The sequence below is a fragment of the Chiloscyllium plagiosum genome, unplaced genomic scaffold (assembly GCF_037043375.1).
Source record: "Chiloscyllium plagiosum isolate Xiang-an unplaced genomic scaffold, Cpla_swu_hap1 HiC_scaffold_6, whole genome shotgun sequence".
NCBI lineage: Eukaryota > Metazoa > Chordata > Chondrichthyes > Orectolobiformes > Hemiscylliidae > Chiloscyllium > Chiloscyllium plagiosum.
In genome coordinates, this window is record NW_028270144.1 from 84,774,000 (window position 1) to 84,794,015 (window position 20,016).

At 39.2% G+C, this 20,016-nt stretch overlaps 1 protein-coding gene across 5 annotated transcripts in view; it reads left to right on the forward strand.

The window, feature by feature from the left end:
- The window catches only part of ift88 (intraflagellar transport 88 homolog), a 135,393-nt gene that overhangs the window by 49,559 nt on the left and 65,818 nt on the right, over positions 1-20,016 (forward strand). For all 5 annotated transcript variants that reach the window (XM_087988161.1, XM_087988159.1, XM_043691897.2 and 2 more), the window contains exons 12-14: positions 11,776-12,007; positions 18,076-18,146; positions 19,805-19,891. In XM_087988161.1, the coding sequence (XP_087844287.1) occupies positions 11,776-12,007; positions 18,076-18,146; positions 19,805-19,891 (390 nt within the window). The remainder of the gene's footprint in view (positions 1-11,775; positions 12,008-18,075; positions 18,147-19,804; positions 19,892-20,016) is intronic.

Here is a 20,016-nt window from a genome sequence, read left to right on the forward strand (position 1 = left end):
ATGAGACCTTCCTAGTGCCTATCATGTACATAATAGCAAATAAACAGAGAATGTAATTGTTGCTACTTAAGTTGAAATTGCATTTATAACCACTGAGGACAAATACAATTTAAAGTAGCAATACATATTATTGATGCCACAATGAGTGGAACATTTAGCTTGCAATCCATTGTGAATGATTATAGAAAATAGATTAAATAAAGGATACTTGGTAGGTACATACTGAGTATAGTACTAGTTTTTTGGACAAACCTGTGAAAACGAAGTTTGTTTTATTTGTGTCATACCCTATTGTTTTTTAAATCTACAAACTTATGAGTATATCTATAAAATTTAATTCTTTTGTTTGTAAAGGATCATAAATCATAATTTTAAAGTTATTGAACTAACTGGCCCAAAACACTTCCACTTAAAAGTTTATTGTAAGATTATGAGAGGTGGCAAATGGAGTTTAATGTGGACAAGTGTGACGTGATTCACTTTGGTCGGAGTAACCGGAATGCAAAGTACTGGGCTAATGGTAAGATTCTTGGTAGTATAGATGAGCAGAGAGATCTCGGTGTCCAGGTACACAGATCCTTGAAAGTTGCCACCCAGGTTGACAGGGTTGTTAAGAAGGCATGGAGTGTTTCAGCTTTTATTAATAGAGGGATCAAGTTCCAGAACCATGTGGTTATGCTACAGCTATACAAAACTCTGATGTGGCCACTCTTGGAGTATTGTGTACAGTTCTGGTCACCGCATTATAAGAAGGATGTGGAAGCTTTGGAAAGGGTGCAGAGGAGATTTACTAGATGTTGCCTGGTATGGAGGGAAGATCTTATGAGGAAAGGCTGAGGCACTTGAGGCTGTTTTTGTTGGAGAGAAGAAGGTTGAAAGGTGACTGAATAGAGACATATAAGATAATCAGAGGGTTAGGTAGGGTGGACATGGAGAGCCTTTTTCCAAATATGGTGATGGCGAGCACAAGGGGACATAGGTTTAAATTGAGGGGTGATAGATATTGGACAGATGTCAGAGGTAGTTTCTTTACTCAGAGAGTAGTGAGGGTATGGAATGCTTTGCCTGCAACGGTAGTAGATTTGCCAAATTTAAGTACATTTAAGTCATCATTGGACAAGCATATGGACGAACATGGAATAGTGTAGATTTGATGGGCTTCAGATTGGTATGACAGGTCGGTGCAACATCGAGGGCCGAAGGGCCTGTACTGCGCTGTAATGTTCTATGTTCTATTATGTGATGCTGCAATTTTACATTGGTGACCATGGGATTGTAATAGTGTTTTACTATATAGAATGTAACTGTACGACAGTAATAGTGTGCATTTATCTAGTGCATTTGACATAGTAGTGCATCCTATGGCACTCCACATAAACATTACCAAACAGAATTTGAAACCTAGCCACATAAAGGGAATTGGAGCAAATAATAAAAATGATCATTTTCAAGGAATATTTTAATTTCAAGGTTTAAGGAGGAAATTCAAAACTTCTGGCATGATGTGCATGATAGGCACTAGGACAGGTCTTCTAGTTATGTTAATCCCCATTCCACTGATGCAAAATGTATGCAATGTAGATTATGGAAACTAAACACCCAAAATTTGTCAGAAGTTAGATTTTACATAACATAATAACTAGCAAAACGCATGCTCACCAATGGTGAAACAGTTAAAACTAGGGAAGGGCAAACAACCACAATTTGAGAGGTGTAGCTATCTAAGAGTTATAGGGCTAGACTAGGCAATTTAGTGGTAATGTTAGTGGATTTGGATTAATGCTCCACCGATCACAAAATAAATAGATCACAACAAACCTCTGCAATTCTGTCTCCTCCAGTCATGATGATGGTAGAACATTATCAAATAATGAAAGGAGGAGTCTCCATGAATGCCACATCCTCAATGATGGTGGAGCCAAGTCTATCAATTCAAAAGACTAGACTAAAACACTTATGTGAATAATCCATCTTGGCTTTTCCTGAGGTTCCCACTATCATTGATGCCAGTCCAGTTCATTACAATGATATGAAAGAAATGGCTGAAAACTCTGGATACATTACTTGCAATGGGCCCTAACAATATCTCCGTTGTAGTACTGCAATCTTGTACTCAAAAACTAGCTATGACTTTGTCTGAGCTGTGCCAGTACAGATAATGGACTGGCATATACCCAACAAAGTCCAGTCCATAAAAAGTGTAACAAATTCAATCTGCATCATTGTCTACTCTCAATTATTAGCAAATCGTTGTACGGTGTTGTTGACAATGCTATCAAGTAATGGATACTCAGCAATAACTTGCAGACCAATTTTCAGTTTAGGCTTTAACAGAGCGACTCCAGACATCAGTACAGCTTTGCTCCAACAATGGACAAAAAATCTGAATTCCAAAGGTGAGGTGAGAGTGACTTGCCTTGAGTTCAAAACTGATTTGATCTAATGGTATTAAGGGTGCATTGTTGCAAGAGTTCATCAGGATAGTGCCCAAGGATCACCAATCTTTAGCTGCTACATGAATGATCTTCTCAACCATAAGGTCAGAAGTGGGATTGTTCACTGATGATTATAATCTGCTGTACCACATGTAATTCCTCTGATATTAAAGTAGTCTGTGCCTGCTTGCATCAAGACCTCGACAACGTTCAGGTTTAAGATCATAAATGTAAGGAATGTTCATACCACACAATTGCAGGCAATGACTGTCTCAAACAAGGGAGAATCTGACCATTTTACCTCGATACTCAAAGGGACCACCATCACTGAATGCTAACCATCAACATCCTGAGGCTACCAAGAGGCAGAAACTTAACAGGACCAACCTTATAAATACTGTGACTACAAGAGCAGGTCAAAGATAGGGAATTCTGTGGGGAGTAACTCAATTCCTGACCATTCAAAGCCTGTTCAGCATATGCAAGGCTCAAGTCAGTCATGTACTGAATTCTTCTCCACACTCCTGGATGAGTACAACTTGACCATACAAGGCAAAGCACTTGATTAACACTTGAACTCCATGCATGCAAACGTAGACTTAGAGACAGGAGTAAGCTACTTGGCCCCTCAGGTCTACTGTGTCATAGGGTAAGATCATGGCTAATCTGCTTGTGCCTGCCTACCCGCATAACATGTGATTCCCTTGTTAATCAAAATCCTATTTAACTAGCCTTAAAGATATTCAGTGTTCCAGTCTCCACCCCTTTCTGGGGAAGAGAATTGCACATACGAACAAACTTCTGTGAAACATTTTCTTTTCATCTCAGTCTTAAATGGGAGATGCCTCATAATTGTGCCCCTGGTTCTGGTAGCTTCCACAGGAGGAAACATCGTGTCTGTATCCACCCAGTCAATAGACAATAGGTGCAGGAGTAGGCCATTCTGTCCTTCGAGCCTGCACCACCATTCAATATGATCATGGCTGATCATCCTTAATCAGTATCCTGTTCCTGCCATATCTCCATAACCCTTGATTCCACAATCCTCGAGAGCTCTATCTAACTGTTTCTCAAATGAATCCAGAGACTGGGCCTCCACTGCCCTCCACTGCCCTCAAATCTCTGTAGGTTCTTATTTATTTTCCTAAGATTACCTCTCATTCTTCTAAACTTCAATAGACTCAGGGCCCAACCTATCTAATCGGTTCTCATAAGATAACCTCTTCAGCCCAGAAATCAATTAAGTCAAAGAGTTATACAGCATGGAAACAGACTCTTCGTCCAACTAGTTCATGCTGCTCATGTTCCCAAGCTAAACTAGTCCCACTTGCCTGCGTTTGGCACACTATCCCTCCAAACCTTTCCAAATCATTAATACAAATAATAAATAGTTGATGGTCCAGCACTTATTCCTTTTGCACTCATGAATTAGAGTTTGCCAAATCAACATTAGTTCATTTATGCCTACTCTTTGCTTTTTCTTACCTAATTAATTCCCTATCCCCTTGAACCTGCTCCCCATTCTAGATCATAGCTGATTATATATCATAATGCCATATTCTGTCACTAGTCCTATATCCTTGATGATATTGGTAACTAGAAATCTGTCAATCTCTGTCTGACCTCCGTTCATGACTGATCTTCCACATTTCTTTGGGGCAGAGAATTTCAAAGATTCAACAATCCCTGAATGAAAATGTTCCTCCTCATCCAAGTCTGACATGACAGGCCTTTTATTCTGAGACCATTTCTCCTGGTTTTATAGAATTTTAGAATTTTTACAGTGTGGAAGCAGGCCATTCAGTCCATTTTAGTCTACAGCGATCCTCGAAAGACATACTACCACCCTGACCCTACACCCTACCCTACCCCTGTAACCCTCCATTTCTCATGGGGGAAATTAATCCAACTTGCTTGCATATCCCTGGATACTATGGGCAATTTGGCATTGACAGTCCACCTAACATGCGCATCAAGGGAGACATCTTTCTCCTTCAACTCTGTCTATTCCTTTACAATTTTGTATGTTTTTATGAGATGTTCTCTCATTCTTGTAAACTCCAGAGAATACAGGCTCAGTCTCCTTGGGATATTTCCATTATCCCAGGAATCAGTTTGGTGAACCTCTACTCCATTCCTTCTATGACAAATCTTTCCTTAGATAAGAGGTCAAACCTGCACACAATACTCCATACAGTCTCACCAGTGTTCCATACAATTGAATCAAGATTTCTTAGTTCCTAAAGTAGACCCTGTTGTGTTAGAGACTAACATTCTGTTTCCTTCCAGATTGCTTGCTGCACCTGCTTGCTAGCTTTCAGTAATTTATGAACAAGGACACCTGTGTCGTTTTCCACATGAACCATTTCCTGTCACTCATATTTAAGTAATACAAGTCATTCTGCTATAATGCGAATTCGCCGTAATGCAATTGACAAATTGGGGACACTGTTTCTTAACCACAAACTTTTAAAATGTGTGTTAGCTGTAACGCGTTATGTCGTCAATACTTTAAGCACAGTTTCTAAAGTGCAATTTTTCTATTACACAAGATTGCACAAGAACACAACCATCGTGCTATAGAAGAATTATCTGTGCTGCACTTTTGTTCCTTCCACCATGGTGGATAACCTCACAATTATCTACATATTTTGATCCATCTGCTTTGTTTTTGCTCACTCACTCAGTCTGTCTAAATCCCCTTGAAGCTTCTTTGCAGCCTTCTCACAACTCACATTCCCACCAAGTTTGGTATCATCAGCTAACTTGGAAATACTACAATTGCCCCCAAATCCAAATCATTGATATAACTTGCTTATAGATGAGGTTTAAGCAATGGTCCTTGTGGTATCTGCTGGTCTACCAACAGGAAAATGAGCTATCTATTCCTACTCTCTGCTTTCTTCCTATTAACCAGTTTTCACTCCATGCTAGTATATTACTCTTCTTCCCATGTATTTTAATTTTGATTAATAACCTATATGGGACTTTATGTCAAATGCATTCTGAAAATTCTAATATGCCATAGTTACTATTCCTGCTCATTGATTCTACTACTAACATTCTCATATAAACAATACAAGTATACCTCCCACCCATCCTCCTCCTCTAACCAAAAGAAAAAGGATAAATGTGCCGGATTGGTAAGGTAACCAATTCGTTTTTATTCTTTATTTTTCAATAGTCTCTTTGGAATTTAGAATATTGGGGATAGTGGTTTGAGCAGTTGAGTGTTCCTTCTACTGAATGTGGGAGGGAAGGGACACCACTAATGTCCCCGCTGACTACTTCTGTGGGAAGTACACCCAACTCCAGCTCTTCAAACCGCGTTAGGGAACTGGAGCTGGATGAACTTCGGATCATTCAGGAGACGGAGTAGGTTATTGAGAGGAGTTAAAGGGAGATAGTCACATCTCGGGTACAAGAAAAAGGTAGATGGCTTACAGTCAGGAGGTGGAAAGGGAACAGGCAGACCATGCAGTGATCCCCTGTGGCTGTTCCCCTCAGTAACAAGTATACCGTTTTAGATACTGTTGGTGGGGAGGACTTAGCAGGGGTAAGCCATGGGGTACAGGTCTCTGGCATGGGGGGTCTATCCCCTGTTTCTCAGAAGGGAAGGGGAGAAAGGAGCAGAGCATTAATCATTGGGGACTCTATAGTTAGGGGAACAGATAGGAGGTTCTATGGGGATGAGACAGACTCACAGTTAGTGTGTTGCGTCCCAAGTGCCAGGGTTTGTGATGCCTCTGATCGTGTTTTCAGGGGAGGAGGAGCAGCCCAAAGTCAGGTCCACGTAGGCACTAGCGATATAGGTAGGAAAAGGGATGGGGATTTATGCAAATTCAGGGAGCTAGGGTGGAAGCTTGGAGCTAGAATAAAGAGAGTTGTTATCTCTGGTTTGTTGCCCTTGCCACATGCTAGTGAGTTGATGAATAGACAGAGAGGAGAGTCAAACACATGGCTACATGAATGATGCAGGAGGAAGGGTTTCGGATAGCTGGATAATTGGGGCTCATTCTGGGGTAGGTGGGACCTTTTCAAACAAGATGGTCTACACCTGAACCAGAGGGGTACCAATATCCTGAGGGGGAAATTTGCTTAAGCTCTTCGGGAGAGTTTTAAACTAATTCAGCAGGGGGATGGCAACCTAAATTGTAGTTATAGTGTCCAGAACGTTGAGAGTAGTGAGGTCAGAAATATGGTTTCAAGGTTGCAAAAGTTCACCGGCAAGCAGGAAGTTGGTTTGAAGTGCGTCTACTTCAACACCAGGAGCATCCGGAATAAGATGGGTAAACTGACAGTATGGACTGGTACCTGGGACTTGGACATTGTGGCCATTTCAGAGATATGGAAAGAGCAGGGACAATAATGTTGCAGGTTCCGGGATTTAGACGTTTCAGTAAGAACAGAGAAGATGGTAAAAGAGGGGGAGATGTGGTATTATTAGTCAAGGACAGAATTATGGTGGCAGAAAGGACATTTGCGGACTCGTCTACTGAGGTAGTGTGGGCTAATGATAGAAATAGGAAAGGAGAGGTCATCCTGTTGGGAGTTTTCCATAAGTCTCCGAATAGTTCCAGAGATGTAGTGGAAAGGGTTGCAAAGATGATACTGTATAGGAGCGAGAGTAACAGGATAGTTGTAATGGGAGCCTTTAACTTTTCAAATATTGACTGGAAATATTATAGTTCAAGTACTTTAGATGGGTCAGTTTTTGTCCAGTGTGTGCAGGAGGGTTTCCTGACACAGTATGTAGACAGGCCAACGAGGGATGAGGCCGCATTGGATTTGGTACTGGGTAATGAACCCAACCAGGTGTTAGATTTGGGGTTAGGTGAGCGCTTTGGTGATAGTGACCACAGTTCACTTATGTTTACTTTAGTGATGGAAAGGAATAGGTGTATACTGCAGGGCGTGAATTATAACTGGGGGAAAGACAATTATGATGCGATTAGGCAAGATTTAGGATGCATCGAGTGGGAAAGGAAACCGCAGGGGATGGGCACAATTGAAATGAGCTCCTGCATGTCCTTGATAAGTATGTACCTGTCAGGCAGGGAGGAAGTGGTCAAGCGAGGAAGCTGTGGTTTACTAAGGAGGTTAAATCTCTTGTCAAGAGAAAGAGAAGGCTTTTGCTAGGATAAGATGTGAAGGCTCAATTAGGGTGCTTGAGAGTTACAAACTAGCCAGGAAAGACCTGAAGAGAGAACTAAGAAGAGCCAGGAGGGGACATGAGAAGTCATTGGCAGATAGTATCAAGGAAAACCCTGAAGATTTCTAAACGTACATCAGGAATAAAAGAATGACTGGGGAAAGATTAGGGCCAATCAAGGAAAGTAGTGGTAAGTTGTGCGTGGAGTCCGAAGAGATAGGAGAAGCGTTACATGAATATTTTTCGTCTGTATTTGCACTGGAAAAAGACAGTGTTGTCAAGGAAAATACTGAGGTACAGGTTACTAGACTAGATGGGATTGAACCTTGAATTGAATTGAATTTATTGTCACATGTGAAAAGCTTTGAGGTTCGCAAGGAGGCCGTGTTAGCAATTCTGGAAAGTGTAAAAGTAGGTAAGTACCTGGGCCGGATGGGATTTATCCTAGGATTCTCTGGGAAGCCAGAGAGGAGATTGCAGAGCCTTCGTCATTGTTTACAGGAATAGTGCCAGAAGACTGGAGGATAGCAAATGTTGTTTCCTTGTTCAAGAAGGGGAGTAGAGACAACCGTGGTAATTATAGTCCAGTGAGCCTTACTTTGATTATGGATAAAGTGTTGGAAAAGGTTATAAGAGATAGGATTTATAATTATCTCGAAAGGAATAAGTTGATTAGGGATAGTCAACACTGTTTTGTGCAGTGTAGGTTGTGCCTCACAAACCTTATTGAGTTCTTTGACAAAGTGACCAAACAGGTGGTTGAGGGTCAAGTGGTTGATGTGGTGTACATGGATTTTGGTAAGACATTCCACTGTAGGCTATTGCACACATTACGGAGACATGGGATGAAGGTGAATTAGTGGTTTGGATCAGAAATTGGCTAGCTGAAATAAGACAGAGAGTGGTAGTTGATGGGAAGTGTTCATCGTTACTAGTGGTGTACCACAAGGATCTGTTTTGGGTCCACTGCTGTTTGTCATTTTTATAAATGACCTGGAAGAGGGCATGGAAGGGTGGGTTAGTAAATTTGTAGATGGCACTAAGGTTGGTGCAGGTTACAGAGGGACATAGATAAGTTGCAGAGCTGGGCTGAGAGGTGGCAAATGAAGTTTAATGTGGAAAACTGTGAGGTGATTCACTTTGGAAGGAGCAACATGAATAAAGAGTATTGGGCTAACGACAAGATTCTTGGCAGTGTAGATGAGCAGAAAGATCTCTGTGTCCATGTACAAAGGTCCCTGAAAGATGCCACCCAGGTTGATAGGGTTGTTAAGCAGGCATACAGTGTGTTACCTTTTATTTGTAGAAGGATCAAGTTTCGGAGCCATGAGGTCATGTTGCAGCTGTACAAAACTCCGATGCAGCCGCACTTGGAGTATTGCTTCCATTTCTGGCCACTGCATTATAGGAAGGATGTGGAAGCTTTGGAAAGGGTTCAGAGGCGATTTAGTAAGATGTTGCCTGGTATGGAGGGAAAGTCTTGTGAGGAAAGACTGAGGAGTTTGAGGCTGTTTTCATTAGAGAGAAGGTGGTAGGGAGGTGACTTAATTGAGATATATAAGATAATCGGAGGGTGGACAGTGCGAGCCTTTTTCCTTAGCTGGTGATGGCTAGCACGAGGGGACAAGGCTTTAAATTGAGGGGTGATAGATATTGGACAGATGTCAGAGGTAGTTTCTTTACTCAGAGAGTGATAAGGTCATGGAACGCACTGCCTGCAACAGTAGTAGACTCGCCAACTTTAAGGACATTTAAACGGTCATTCGATAAATGTATAGATGAAAATAGAATAGTGTAGGATAGATAGACTTCAGATTGGTTCCGCAGGTTGGCGCAACATCGAGGGCTGAAGGGCCTGTACTGCGCTGTAATGTTGTATGTTCTATGTTCTAAACTCTTAAAATTTAAAAAACAAGATTTTTTTTCTTCTTAAATCCATGTTGGTTCTCCATTCTGGCAATCATTTTTTAATTATCCAGTAATCACACTCTTATATCAGTGTAGAATGTTCCCTACAACTGAATCTACGCTAACAGGTCTGTAGTTCTCTGTTATCTAGTTCCCTCCTTTCTTAGAAAATGGGATTACACTTGCAACCTTCCAAGCTACAGGCACTGTGGCAAAATTAGTTCGATTTTGAAAGATGAGTATCCCTACATCACTTTCAGGCTGAAGGTCATAGATTCCTGGGAATTTGTCAACTTTCAGTCTTATTAATTTAAGCAGTAATACTATTCTTTTACCAATACTGATTTGTTTTAGTTCTACACTCTTACTCAAGCCTTGGTTCTTGATTATTTCAGAAAGGTTTGTTTTCCTCTGTAAAGACAGTCACAAAGTACTTATTTAGCTTCCCTGTTAGTTCTATATTTCATGTACCAAATTCTCCAGTCTCTGCCCGTAAGTAATTCATAGCTAATCTTTTCTTTATATATTTACAGAACTTTTTTACAATCTGTTTTAATGTTTCTTGCTATTTTGTATTCATATTTTATTCTCACTTTGTCACTTCCTTGGTTCATCTTTGCTGAATTCTAAAATTCTTCCTATCCTCAAGCTTTCATTTTTCATTAAAATCATCCATGATTATTCCAGTAACTGACTTACAAGCCCTCATTATTACTTCCCAAATACTCTGTCTACAGTGTAGTTAATGTTAGCAACCCTGTAAACTGCTTCTACCTGAAACATCCACTCTGTCAACCACCAGTGTAGAGTGGCAGCCATTTGTACTATGGGCATGATACTTCACAGCAAGTTCTTCCTATTGCATCTTGCAAAACTGAACCTCTACCATCTAGAAAATCAAAGGCAACTGATACCACTACCTCCAAGTTCCTCTCCCAATCACAAAGTCAACCTGATTTTGAATTGTAGTGCAATTGTTTTACAGCCACTGAACTAAAATCCTGGAACTTGCTTCATAACAGCAATGGATGTACCTACACCATGTGGACTGCAGCAGTTCAAAAGAGGGTTTGCCAACATGTTTTCGAGAATATTTAGGTATGGGCAATAAATGTTTGCCTTGCCAGCTACACCAGCATCTCACAAACAAGTAAAAAACCAAAGCAAGGAGGGCAAGGATATGAAGGAATTTAAAAGCAAATGTGAACATGTTAAAATTGGCATGTTGCCAGACCAAAAACCACTGTATGCTGTATGTCAGGCTTTGTATGAGTGATAGATAAGCAAGATTTTGTACAAGTTAAGATACAGTCAGCAGAATTTTAGGAACCTCACATTATGAAATGTTGATGATGGGAGGCTGAACTGGTGAGTGCTAGAATACCCAAATCGAGAGGTAACAAATATATGGATGAGTATTTCAGCAGCAGATGTGCTAGGCAGGGAGGAGTTCACTGATGCAATGGAGGTGAAAGTAGGTGGTTCCAGTGATGGCATAGATACGTGATCAGAAACTCAACACTGGTTCAGGTATAGCACTAAAGTTGTGAATGGTTTAATTCAGCCTCAGGCAGTTGTCAGGGAGAGGACTGATTCCAGTGGCTAGACTCAGAGTCCTACAGCATGAGAATAGACCCTTTAGTCTAACTCATCTGTGCCGACCAGGCATCCCAATCCGACCTATTCCAATTTGCCAGCATTTGACCCATAACTCTCTAAACTCTTCCTATTCATATACCCATCCAGATGCCTTTTAAATGTTGTAAATGTACCTACCTCCATTACTTTCTCTGCCAACTCTTTCCATTAATGCATTATCCTCTGCATGCAAGTTACCCCTCAGGCCCTTTTTAAGTTTTTTCCCTCTCACCTTAAACTTTATGTCCTCTAGTTTTGGACTCCCCCCACCCTCGGAAAAAGACTCTGCCATCATGCCCCTCATGATTTTACAAACCTCTGTAAGGTCACCCCTCAGCCTCCAAAACTAGAGAATGGAGTTGTGTTTGGGATGAAACACTTTGGCTTTGATCTGCCCAAAGTTTATTGGAGGAAATTTCTATTCATTCAGTACTTGCTATCAGACAAACTACATGATGATTTAGAGGTAATGAGTGTCATGAATCCAATACCTCCCGAAGGCTAATTTTAAGTAATTTACAAACTTTTAGGCTGAATAATAGAAAAAAAAGTTTTTGTTCTTTGGCTCCTGGTTATGGTGAAGGATATTGAACATGTGCCTACAGCTTATTGCTTTTTTCATTTTAATTTCTTTTTAAACAGGATTAAAATAATGCAGAACATTGGCGTTGTATTTGTCAAAATGGGACAGTACTCTGATGCTATCACCTCCTTTGAGCATATCATGAGTGAAAGCCCAAATTTAAAAACCAGCTTTAATCTCATTCTATGCTACTTTGCCATTGGTGATCGTGAAAAGATGAAGAAAGCATTCCAGAAACTTATTGTGGTCCCACTTGGTATTGATGAAGATGACAAATATATCCCACCTAATGTAAGTAAATTAAGGATCAACTGGCAATAAGGTGCCAAGTATATTTTGACTATTTGTATAATATATGTTAGGAATCTGAAATATGTAACAGTTTGTAAATATGAATTTAGTTTTAGTATAAAAATGCATTTAAGATTTTTCTGAGGAGTGTGCCTTAGATCTTATTTTAAAAACTGTTGCTACATACAATAATAGTAATAATTTGCTTGATGCCTGTCTATTTTTCTCACGAACTTTTGTTGTTGACCAAACAGGCAAATACTAACAAAGATCAGTTATCGTCAAAACATTTTAGAGTGCACTTTAAAGAAATTACATTTGTTTGACAAATTATCTAATACCTGTTTGTTAAATCACTACAATACACTTTGCTTTTGGCAGTAGATCACAGTTTTGCACCAAAAATTCAAATGATTTTCTAATTCTAATTAGACAACATAATTAACGAAGAAATGTAGGAACATGGTGCTCAGGAAATGGTCAAATATTTTTAGGAAAATGGCTATGTTTATGTATTGTATATAACTAGAGATTAAAATGGCAATGATGGCATTAGGCCATGACTTTCCAATGTAATGTAGGTATTTGCATAGTTGAGGCAGGCACCTTTCCTATGCCTGTCCTACAATAAGTTAAGATAATGAGGGGTGGGAGCATTTTGGAAATGCTGTGCAAACCCTTCTCACCTCTGAACCCCAGAATGGCATTATTGCTCCAGGTGGAGGGTTGTTTAAAGGCTAATTATACTTATTATGTTGTATGGTCTGAATGCTCCTACTCTTATAAAGCAGGAAATCCACTGCCTATCCTGTGTGATGCTGGAGGATACATGAGAGGGAGATATATGTGCTCTGAAGCCAGAAGATATGACAGCAATTTTGATGCATTCACATTACTGGTTATGGAAGTCTTGCAATGGGAGCTATTGGCACCTGCACAGTTGATTAAATGATGAAATGCATATTATTTTAACCAAATCAGATAATTAGGTAGAATTGGGCAATTTTAATCAAATGTTCACATTTGTGAAGAACTACGGAACAGTGGGGCTTGATTTACAGCCACGATCTCAGTGAGCTGTGACATTATAGTGTGTAAACAAGGCTGCCTTCTTTCTTTCTTTCTTTCTCTCTTTGTTTCTCTCTTTGTTTCTCTCTTTCTTTCTCTCTCTCTTTCTTTCTTTTCTTTCTTTCTCTTTCTCTCTCCCTTTCTTTCTCTCTTTCGCTCGTTCTTTCTTTCTCTCTCTCTTTATTTCTTTCTTTCTTCCTTTCTTTCTCTCTTTTTCTTTCTCTCTCTCTTTCTCTCTTGCTTTCTATCTTTCTTTCTTTCTCTCTTACTTTCTTTCTTCCTTTCTGCCTTTCTTTCTTTCTCTCTCTCTTTCTTTCTCTTTTTCTCGCTCTTTCTTTCTCCCTTTCTTTCGTTCTCTCTTTCTTTCTTCCTTCCTTTCTGCCTTTCTTTCTTCCTTCCTTTCTGCCTTTCTTTCTTTCTTCCTTCCTTTCTGCCTTTCTTTCTTTCTTTCTTTCTTTCTTTCTTTCTTTCTTTCTTTCTTTCTCTCTTTCTTTCTCTCTCTTTCTTTCTCTCTCTTTCTTTCTTTCTTTCTTTCTTTCTTTCTTTCTTTCTTTCTTTCTCTTTATTTCTTTCTCTCTCTCTTTCGTTCTTTCTTTCTCTCTTTCTTTCCTTCTTTCTTTCTCTCTCTTTCTTTCTTTCTTTCTTTCTTTCTTTCTTTCTTTCTTTCTTTCTTTCTTTCTTTCTTTCCTTCTTTCTCTCTCTTTCTTTCTCTCTTTCACTCTTTCTTTCTTTCTCGCTCTCTCTCTTTTTTCTCTCTTTCTTTCTTTCTCTCTCTCTTTCTCTCTTTCTATCTTTCTTTTTCTCTTTCTTTCTTTCTCTCTTTCTCTTTCATTCTCTCTTTCTTCCTTCCTTGCTTTCTGCCTTTCTTTCTTTCTCTCTCTCTTTCTTTCTCTTTTTTTCTCTATCTCTCTTTCTCTCTTTCTTTCTCTCTTTCTCGCTCTTTCTCTCGCTCTTTCTTTCTCTGTTTCTTTCTTTCTTCCTTCGTTTCTGCCTTTTTTCTCTCTTTCTTTCTCTCTCTCTCTTTCTTTCTCTTTCTTTCTTTCTCCGTCTCTTTCTTTCTTTCTTTCTCGCTCTCTTTCTTTCTTTCTTTTTTTCTCTCTCTCTTTCTTCCTTTCTCTCTCTCGTTCTTTCTTTCTGTCTTTCTTTTTTTCTCTCTTTCTCTCCTTCTCCCTTTCTTTCTCTCGTTCTTTCTTTCTCTCTTTCTCTCTTTATCTCTCTCTTTCTTTCTTTTTTCTTTCTTTCTCTTTCTTTCTCTCTCTCTCTCTTTCTTTCTTTCTCTTTCTCTTACTTTCTCTTTTTCTTTCTCTCTTTCTCTCTCTCTTACTTTCTCTCTCTCTCTCTTTCTCTCTTTCTTTCTTTCTCTCTCCCCCTCTCTTTCTTACTTTTTCTCCCTCTTTCTCTTTCTCTCTCTCTGTCTGTCTCTCTCTCTCTCTCTCTCTCTCTGAATTGTGATGTGCAGGAGCCGGTTTTGGACTGGGTGGACAAAGTTAAAACCACACAACACCAGGTTATAGTTCAACAGGTTTATTTTGGAAGCATTAGCTTTCGGAGCACTGTTCCTTCATCAGGTGGTTGTGGAGCAGAACCATAAGACACAGCATTTATAGCAAAAGATTAAAGTGTCGTGTAACTGAAATGATATATTGAACAAACCTAGATTGTTTTTAGTCTTTCATCTTTTAGAATGGGTTGCAGCTTTCATTTCATTAATATGTAAATCCCAGAACTTTTTTTAAGTCACATTCTCAAATTAAATTATGGTTTTATAGAAAAAAGTGACATCTCAGCTAAGACAGTGCAAAGATGTGAGGTTAGAATCTGTCTGTTTCCAAATTCTGGGTCAGACTGGTTCTATTTCTAAAGTGGAATTTACAAAATATTACATGGATTGACTGCCTGCAGATTGTGTATTTTTTGAACAAATAGAATGTTTCAGCAAATACAAATTCACCCCGTAGATTTATATGTGTGCGCGAGCATGTGAGGGAGAAATAGAGTATGAGTACACATGAGAAAGTATGTGTTCCTGATGAAGGACTTTTGCCTGAAATGTCGATTTTCCTGCTCCTCGGATGCTGCCTGACCTGCTGTGCTTTTCCAGCACCACTCTAGTCTAGACTCTGATTTCCAGCATCTGCAGCCCTCACTTTTGCCTACTGTGTGTTTGCGTCTGTGCAAGCTTGGTAAAGTGTGTGTGATGGAGTATAAGCCTGTAAGTGTGTGTGTGTGTGTGAGAGAGAGAAAATGTATAGTGTATCTATAGGGGTCATCTGTCGCGCTCTCTCGCTTGCTCTCTCTCTCTCTCTCTCTCTCTCGCACTCTCACTCACTTGCTCGAGCTCAATTCTTGTCTCCCCCACCCAAGGTGCAAAATGATATTCTCTCTCTCTCTCTCTCTCTCCCTCGTACATGATGCTCTTTTTCTTTTTGCATACAACTATTCTAGAACATTCTTCTCACTTTCATTTGTTTATATAGAAAATCGTTAATTTCTTCCCAGTTCACATACAGGCTTCTTCTTTTCCTACTTCATTGGGATATTCTCATTCCCAGTAAGTTCTTGTACCATACCTTCCAACTGCTGCTATTGCTGTTTTATTTGACAAGAAGGAAGAAATTATGATAAAATAAAATTGTTGTGAATTCGGGAACTTCCCATCATTGATTCAGTTCCTTTTTAGATTAATTCAGTCAAACAGGGTTATCTTTATTAAACATTGCTTCAGGCCATCATCTTTATTGCTTGTAGAGTTTGATTCTACAGGTCAGATCCAGGAGAGGTGCAAGATTTCTTCTGTAACTTTTAAAGCTCGTGGTAAAGGAGGTAATGCAGTAGCATGGATCAAAGATTCTTTAACAGAAAGAAAGTGGAGTGTTGGAATAAGTGGGCCATTTCTTGACAGACTCTGACTAGTGAAGTACCGCAAGGATAAGTCTTGGATTCCAGCTGTTCATAGTATATCTCAATGATATGTTGGATGTATTATTTTCAAATTTTCAGATGATGCAAAGCTAACATGAATGTGTGTTGTGAGGAAGATGGAAATTGTTTTCGCAAGGATTTGGACAGGCTTTTGAGAAAAACATGTCAGCTGGAAAATAATGTGGGTTAATGCAAAGTTGTCTACTTTGGTAGGAACAGATGTGCAAATGTTTCTTAAATAGTGAGAGATTGGAAAGTGTAGATGTGCAAAGGGATTTGCATGTTCTTGTGAATAAATCATTGAAGGCCCATATACAGGTGCAATAAACTATTAGGAAGGCTAAAAGAATGTTCCTTTTATCACAAGAGGATTTAAGTATCGTAGTGAAGTTTTACTTCAATTGTTTAGGAGCTTGGTTAGATCACATCTTGAGTACTGTGTGCACTTTTGGTCTCCTTAACGTGAGAAAGATGAAATTGCCATAGAGGCAATTCAACAGAAGTTCATCAGTCTTTTCCCCATGATGGCCAGACTATCTTATGAACCGATTTTGGGCAATAAGGTACCTCGCCTCACGTAAGGCTAATTAATAGGATAATATGCTACCCAAAACACTTTTGGTGTTTTGGGTAGCATATTAGCTTGGATAGAAGATTGGCTAACTCATACAAGACAGAGAGTTGGGATAAAGACAGCATTTTCAGTGAAGTGACACAGAGTTCACTGTTGGGGCCCCAATTATTTACAATATATGTAAATGACTTGGATAATGGAAGTGAATGTACTATCACTGAATTTGTGGATGCCACAAAATTAGGTGGCAAAACAAGTAATGAGGATAACGCAAGGAGTGTACCGAGTGAATGGCCTACTCCTGTCCTTGTGTTCCTTTGTCAAAGATCCTTGTATCTTTCCTAAAGTCTAGTGTTTGGAACTGGATGCAGTACTCTAGTTAGGGCCTAACCAGTGCTTTATAAAGATCTGCATAACTTCTCTACTGCTGTACTCAATTCATTTATTACTGTTGAGTTCCCATAAGCAATACTAACTGTGTTCTCAATATATCTGTCACCTTCAAGAGTGTTGCACATGTAACACCAGGTATCTCTTTCCGTCTCTTCTAACTCTTGCCCTACTTGTTGCTTCTGTTATCTCTCATTGTTCCAATATGTTGTTAATTTTCTCCTTAGTAAACACCAGTACAAAGAATTCAATATGTAATGTAGCTTTGTCCTGTACTTCCCACTTGTTTACTTTCTTTGTTTCTAATAGCATCAGCCACAACTCTAACTATTCTTTTACTATTTACACGCCAGTAGAAGATATTCCTCTTTATATTCACCACCATTCTATTCTCATATTATCCCGATAAATCTTAATTCCTTCATCTCCCCATTCAACTTATTATATAACCTTGTTCTGATTTGAAGATTTCACCTGACATGCATCATACACCCTTCTGTTTTCCTTAAATATAATCTCCATCTCTCTTGTCATCTAAGGAGCCCTGTTTTTGTTATTTTGCTTCTAAAATATCTAGTTATACTTTTTCTTGGAAAAAGTGAGGATTGCAGATGCTGGAGAGTCAGAGTCAAAAATGATGATGCTGGAAAAGCACAGCAGGTCAGGCAGCATCCGAGGAACAGGAGAGTCGATGTTTTGGGCATAAACCCTTCATCAAGAATTTAGGGTTTATGCCCGAAACATCGACTGTTCTGCTCCTCGGATGCTGCCTGACCTGCTGTGCTTTTCCAGCACCACCCTTTTCGACTTACAGTTCATCTTGTCAATCTTTGGTTTCATTTCACCCAGGCGAGCGTCAACACATAGAATTGATCCCTTTTCCAATAGAGTCATAGAGATCTACAGAAGTCTAGATATTCTATTATATGTTGTCCCATGATTTTCTCCATTATGAAACAAATCCTTCTGGCATGATTGTCATTCTTACGCAAGTGTTTCCCGGAGACATTTGGTTTGTTTAGTCTGTTTCATTTCCTACATCCAGTAATTTATATAATATCATAATTTCTGTTTCAAAATGATGTTATCTCATTATAAACTTTTGCATTTTTAGGATGATCCACATATGAATCTTGTGATTGAAGCCATCAAGAATGATCCACTCAGACAAATGGAGCGAGAGCGGTATGATAAATTTGCTGTTTTGAAAAATAACATGCCACTTATTTAATTTGCTCTTCTGGACCAACAAGTTATCTCTAGAAATAGTTGAACTTGAGACAAACTGAAAAAAAATTACATTTCAATGTTTATTTTGAGTCACTTGTTTCAAATATATTTATTCCAAACTATATTTATCAGCTGCTCAATACTTCATTAAAAAAAGATCACAGTGAAAGTTAATGCTGTGGACTTTCCTAATACAGAGAAACCTTGATTATCCGGCATTCGATTATCTGAATGTCTGATTATCCGGCAAGATCTCACAGTACTGATGCTTGGCTAAACTATGTTATCCAGCATTCGATTTCCGGAATTCGATTAATCGCATGAAATACTCCCCGTCTGTGTCCTTCGGATAATCGAGGTTCCTTTGTACTTATTTAATAATGCCATTTCCTGTGGAGGAATAATGTATTTATTTTAATCAGAATGAAACCTAGTAAATATATTAATAGAAAAACAGGCTTCTTCAGAATCAAATTTGTACCATGAAATTTCTTTTCATTCACCTGTTTCTAGAGGAATTATTTGTAAAATTTAGAAAAACCTCAATAAGCTACCATTTGGTAATTGTTTTTATTTGTTCAATGGAAGTGGACATTGTTGCTAGGACAGGATTTAGTATCCATCCCAAATTTTCCTTGAAAGTGGTGATAAGATGGCTTCTTAAACTGCTGCTGTCCATGGACAATAGGTACACCCACAGTGCTGTTAATATTGGGGGTTGTATGTTTTTGACCTAGTGACATATAGTTCCATTTCAGGATGGTAAGTCTCTTGAAGCAGGAGTTGCAGGTAGTGGTGCCACTGTGAATCTGCTGTCCTTATCCTTTTCAGTGTTACATTGCATGTTTGGGAGATGTTGTTGGAGGAGCCTTGGTGAATCGTCTGTATGTACCTTGAAATTGTACACACTGCTGTCTCTGTGCGTAAGTGGTGGAGGGAGTGAATATTGAAGTGATTGATGGGTTGCCAGTCAAGAATGCTATTTTGGCCTGAGTGGTGTCAAGATGCTTGAGTGTTGTTGGAGCTGCACTCCTTTACTCAAGTGGAGAGTATTCCATTGTCTCCTAACCTGTGCCTTTTTAATGGTGGACAACCTTTGAGGAGTCAGGAGGTGAGTTACTTCTCACAGAATTCCTAGTGTTGGATCTCCTTTTGTCGCCATCGTCTTTATGTGTCTCGTGCAGTTCAACTTCTGGTCAGTGGTAACTTACATGGTGTTGATAGTCGAGGATTTGATGATGGCAATGCCATTAACTGTTAAGAAATGATGATTTAGTCCTCTCTTGTTGAAGATGGTCATATTGCTTGGCACTTATACGGATCAAATGTTAGTTTTCACTTATGAACCCAACATTGAATGTTGTCCAGGGATTATTACATTTTGGCATGGACTGCTTCAGTATCTAGGGAGTCATAACTGTCCTGAACATTAAGCAATCATCAGCGAATATCCCTACCTTTCACCTATGATGAGGAAAGGTAATTGAAGTACCTGAAGATGATAGGGCCAAGGACACAATCCTGTGGAATATTGTGCATGCTATAGCTGGGTTAAAAATTTTATTGCAAAGACAATGTAATCACTTATGTTTTATATATATTTAATTGTGCAGGAAAGCAATGGCAGAGAGATTTATAATGACAGCAGCTAAGTTGATAGCACCAGCAATTGAAGCATCTTTTGCATCTGGATATGACTGGTAAGAGTTAATATGTATTTGCGCAACAACTTTGGACATACTGTGATAATCAAATAATTTTAAAGGAAAAATACATGCAAAATACTACAGATACTGAAAATCTGAAATAAAAACAAAGTGGGAGA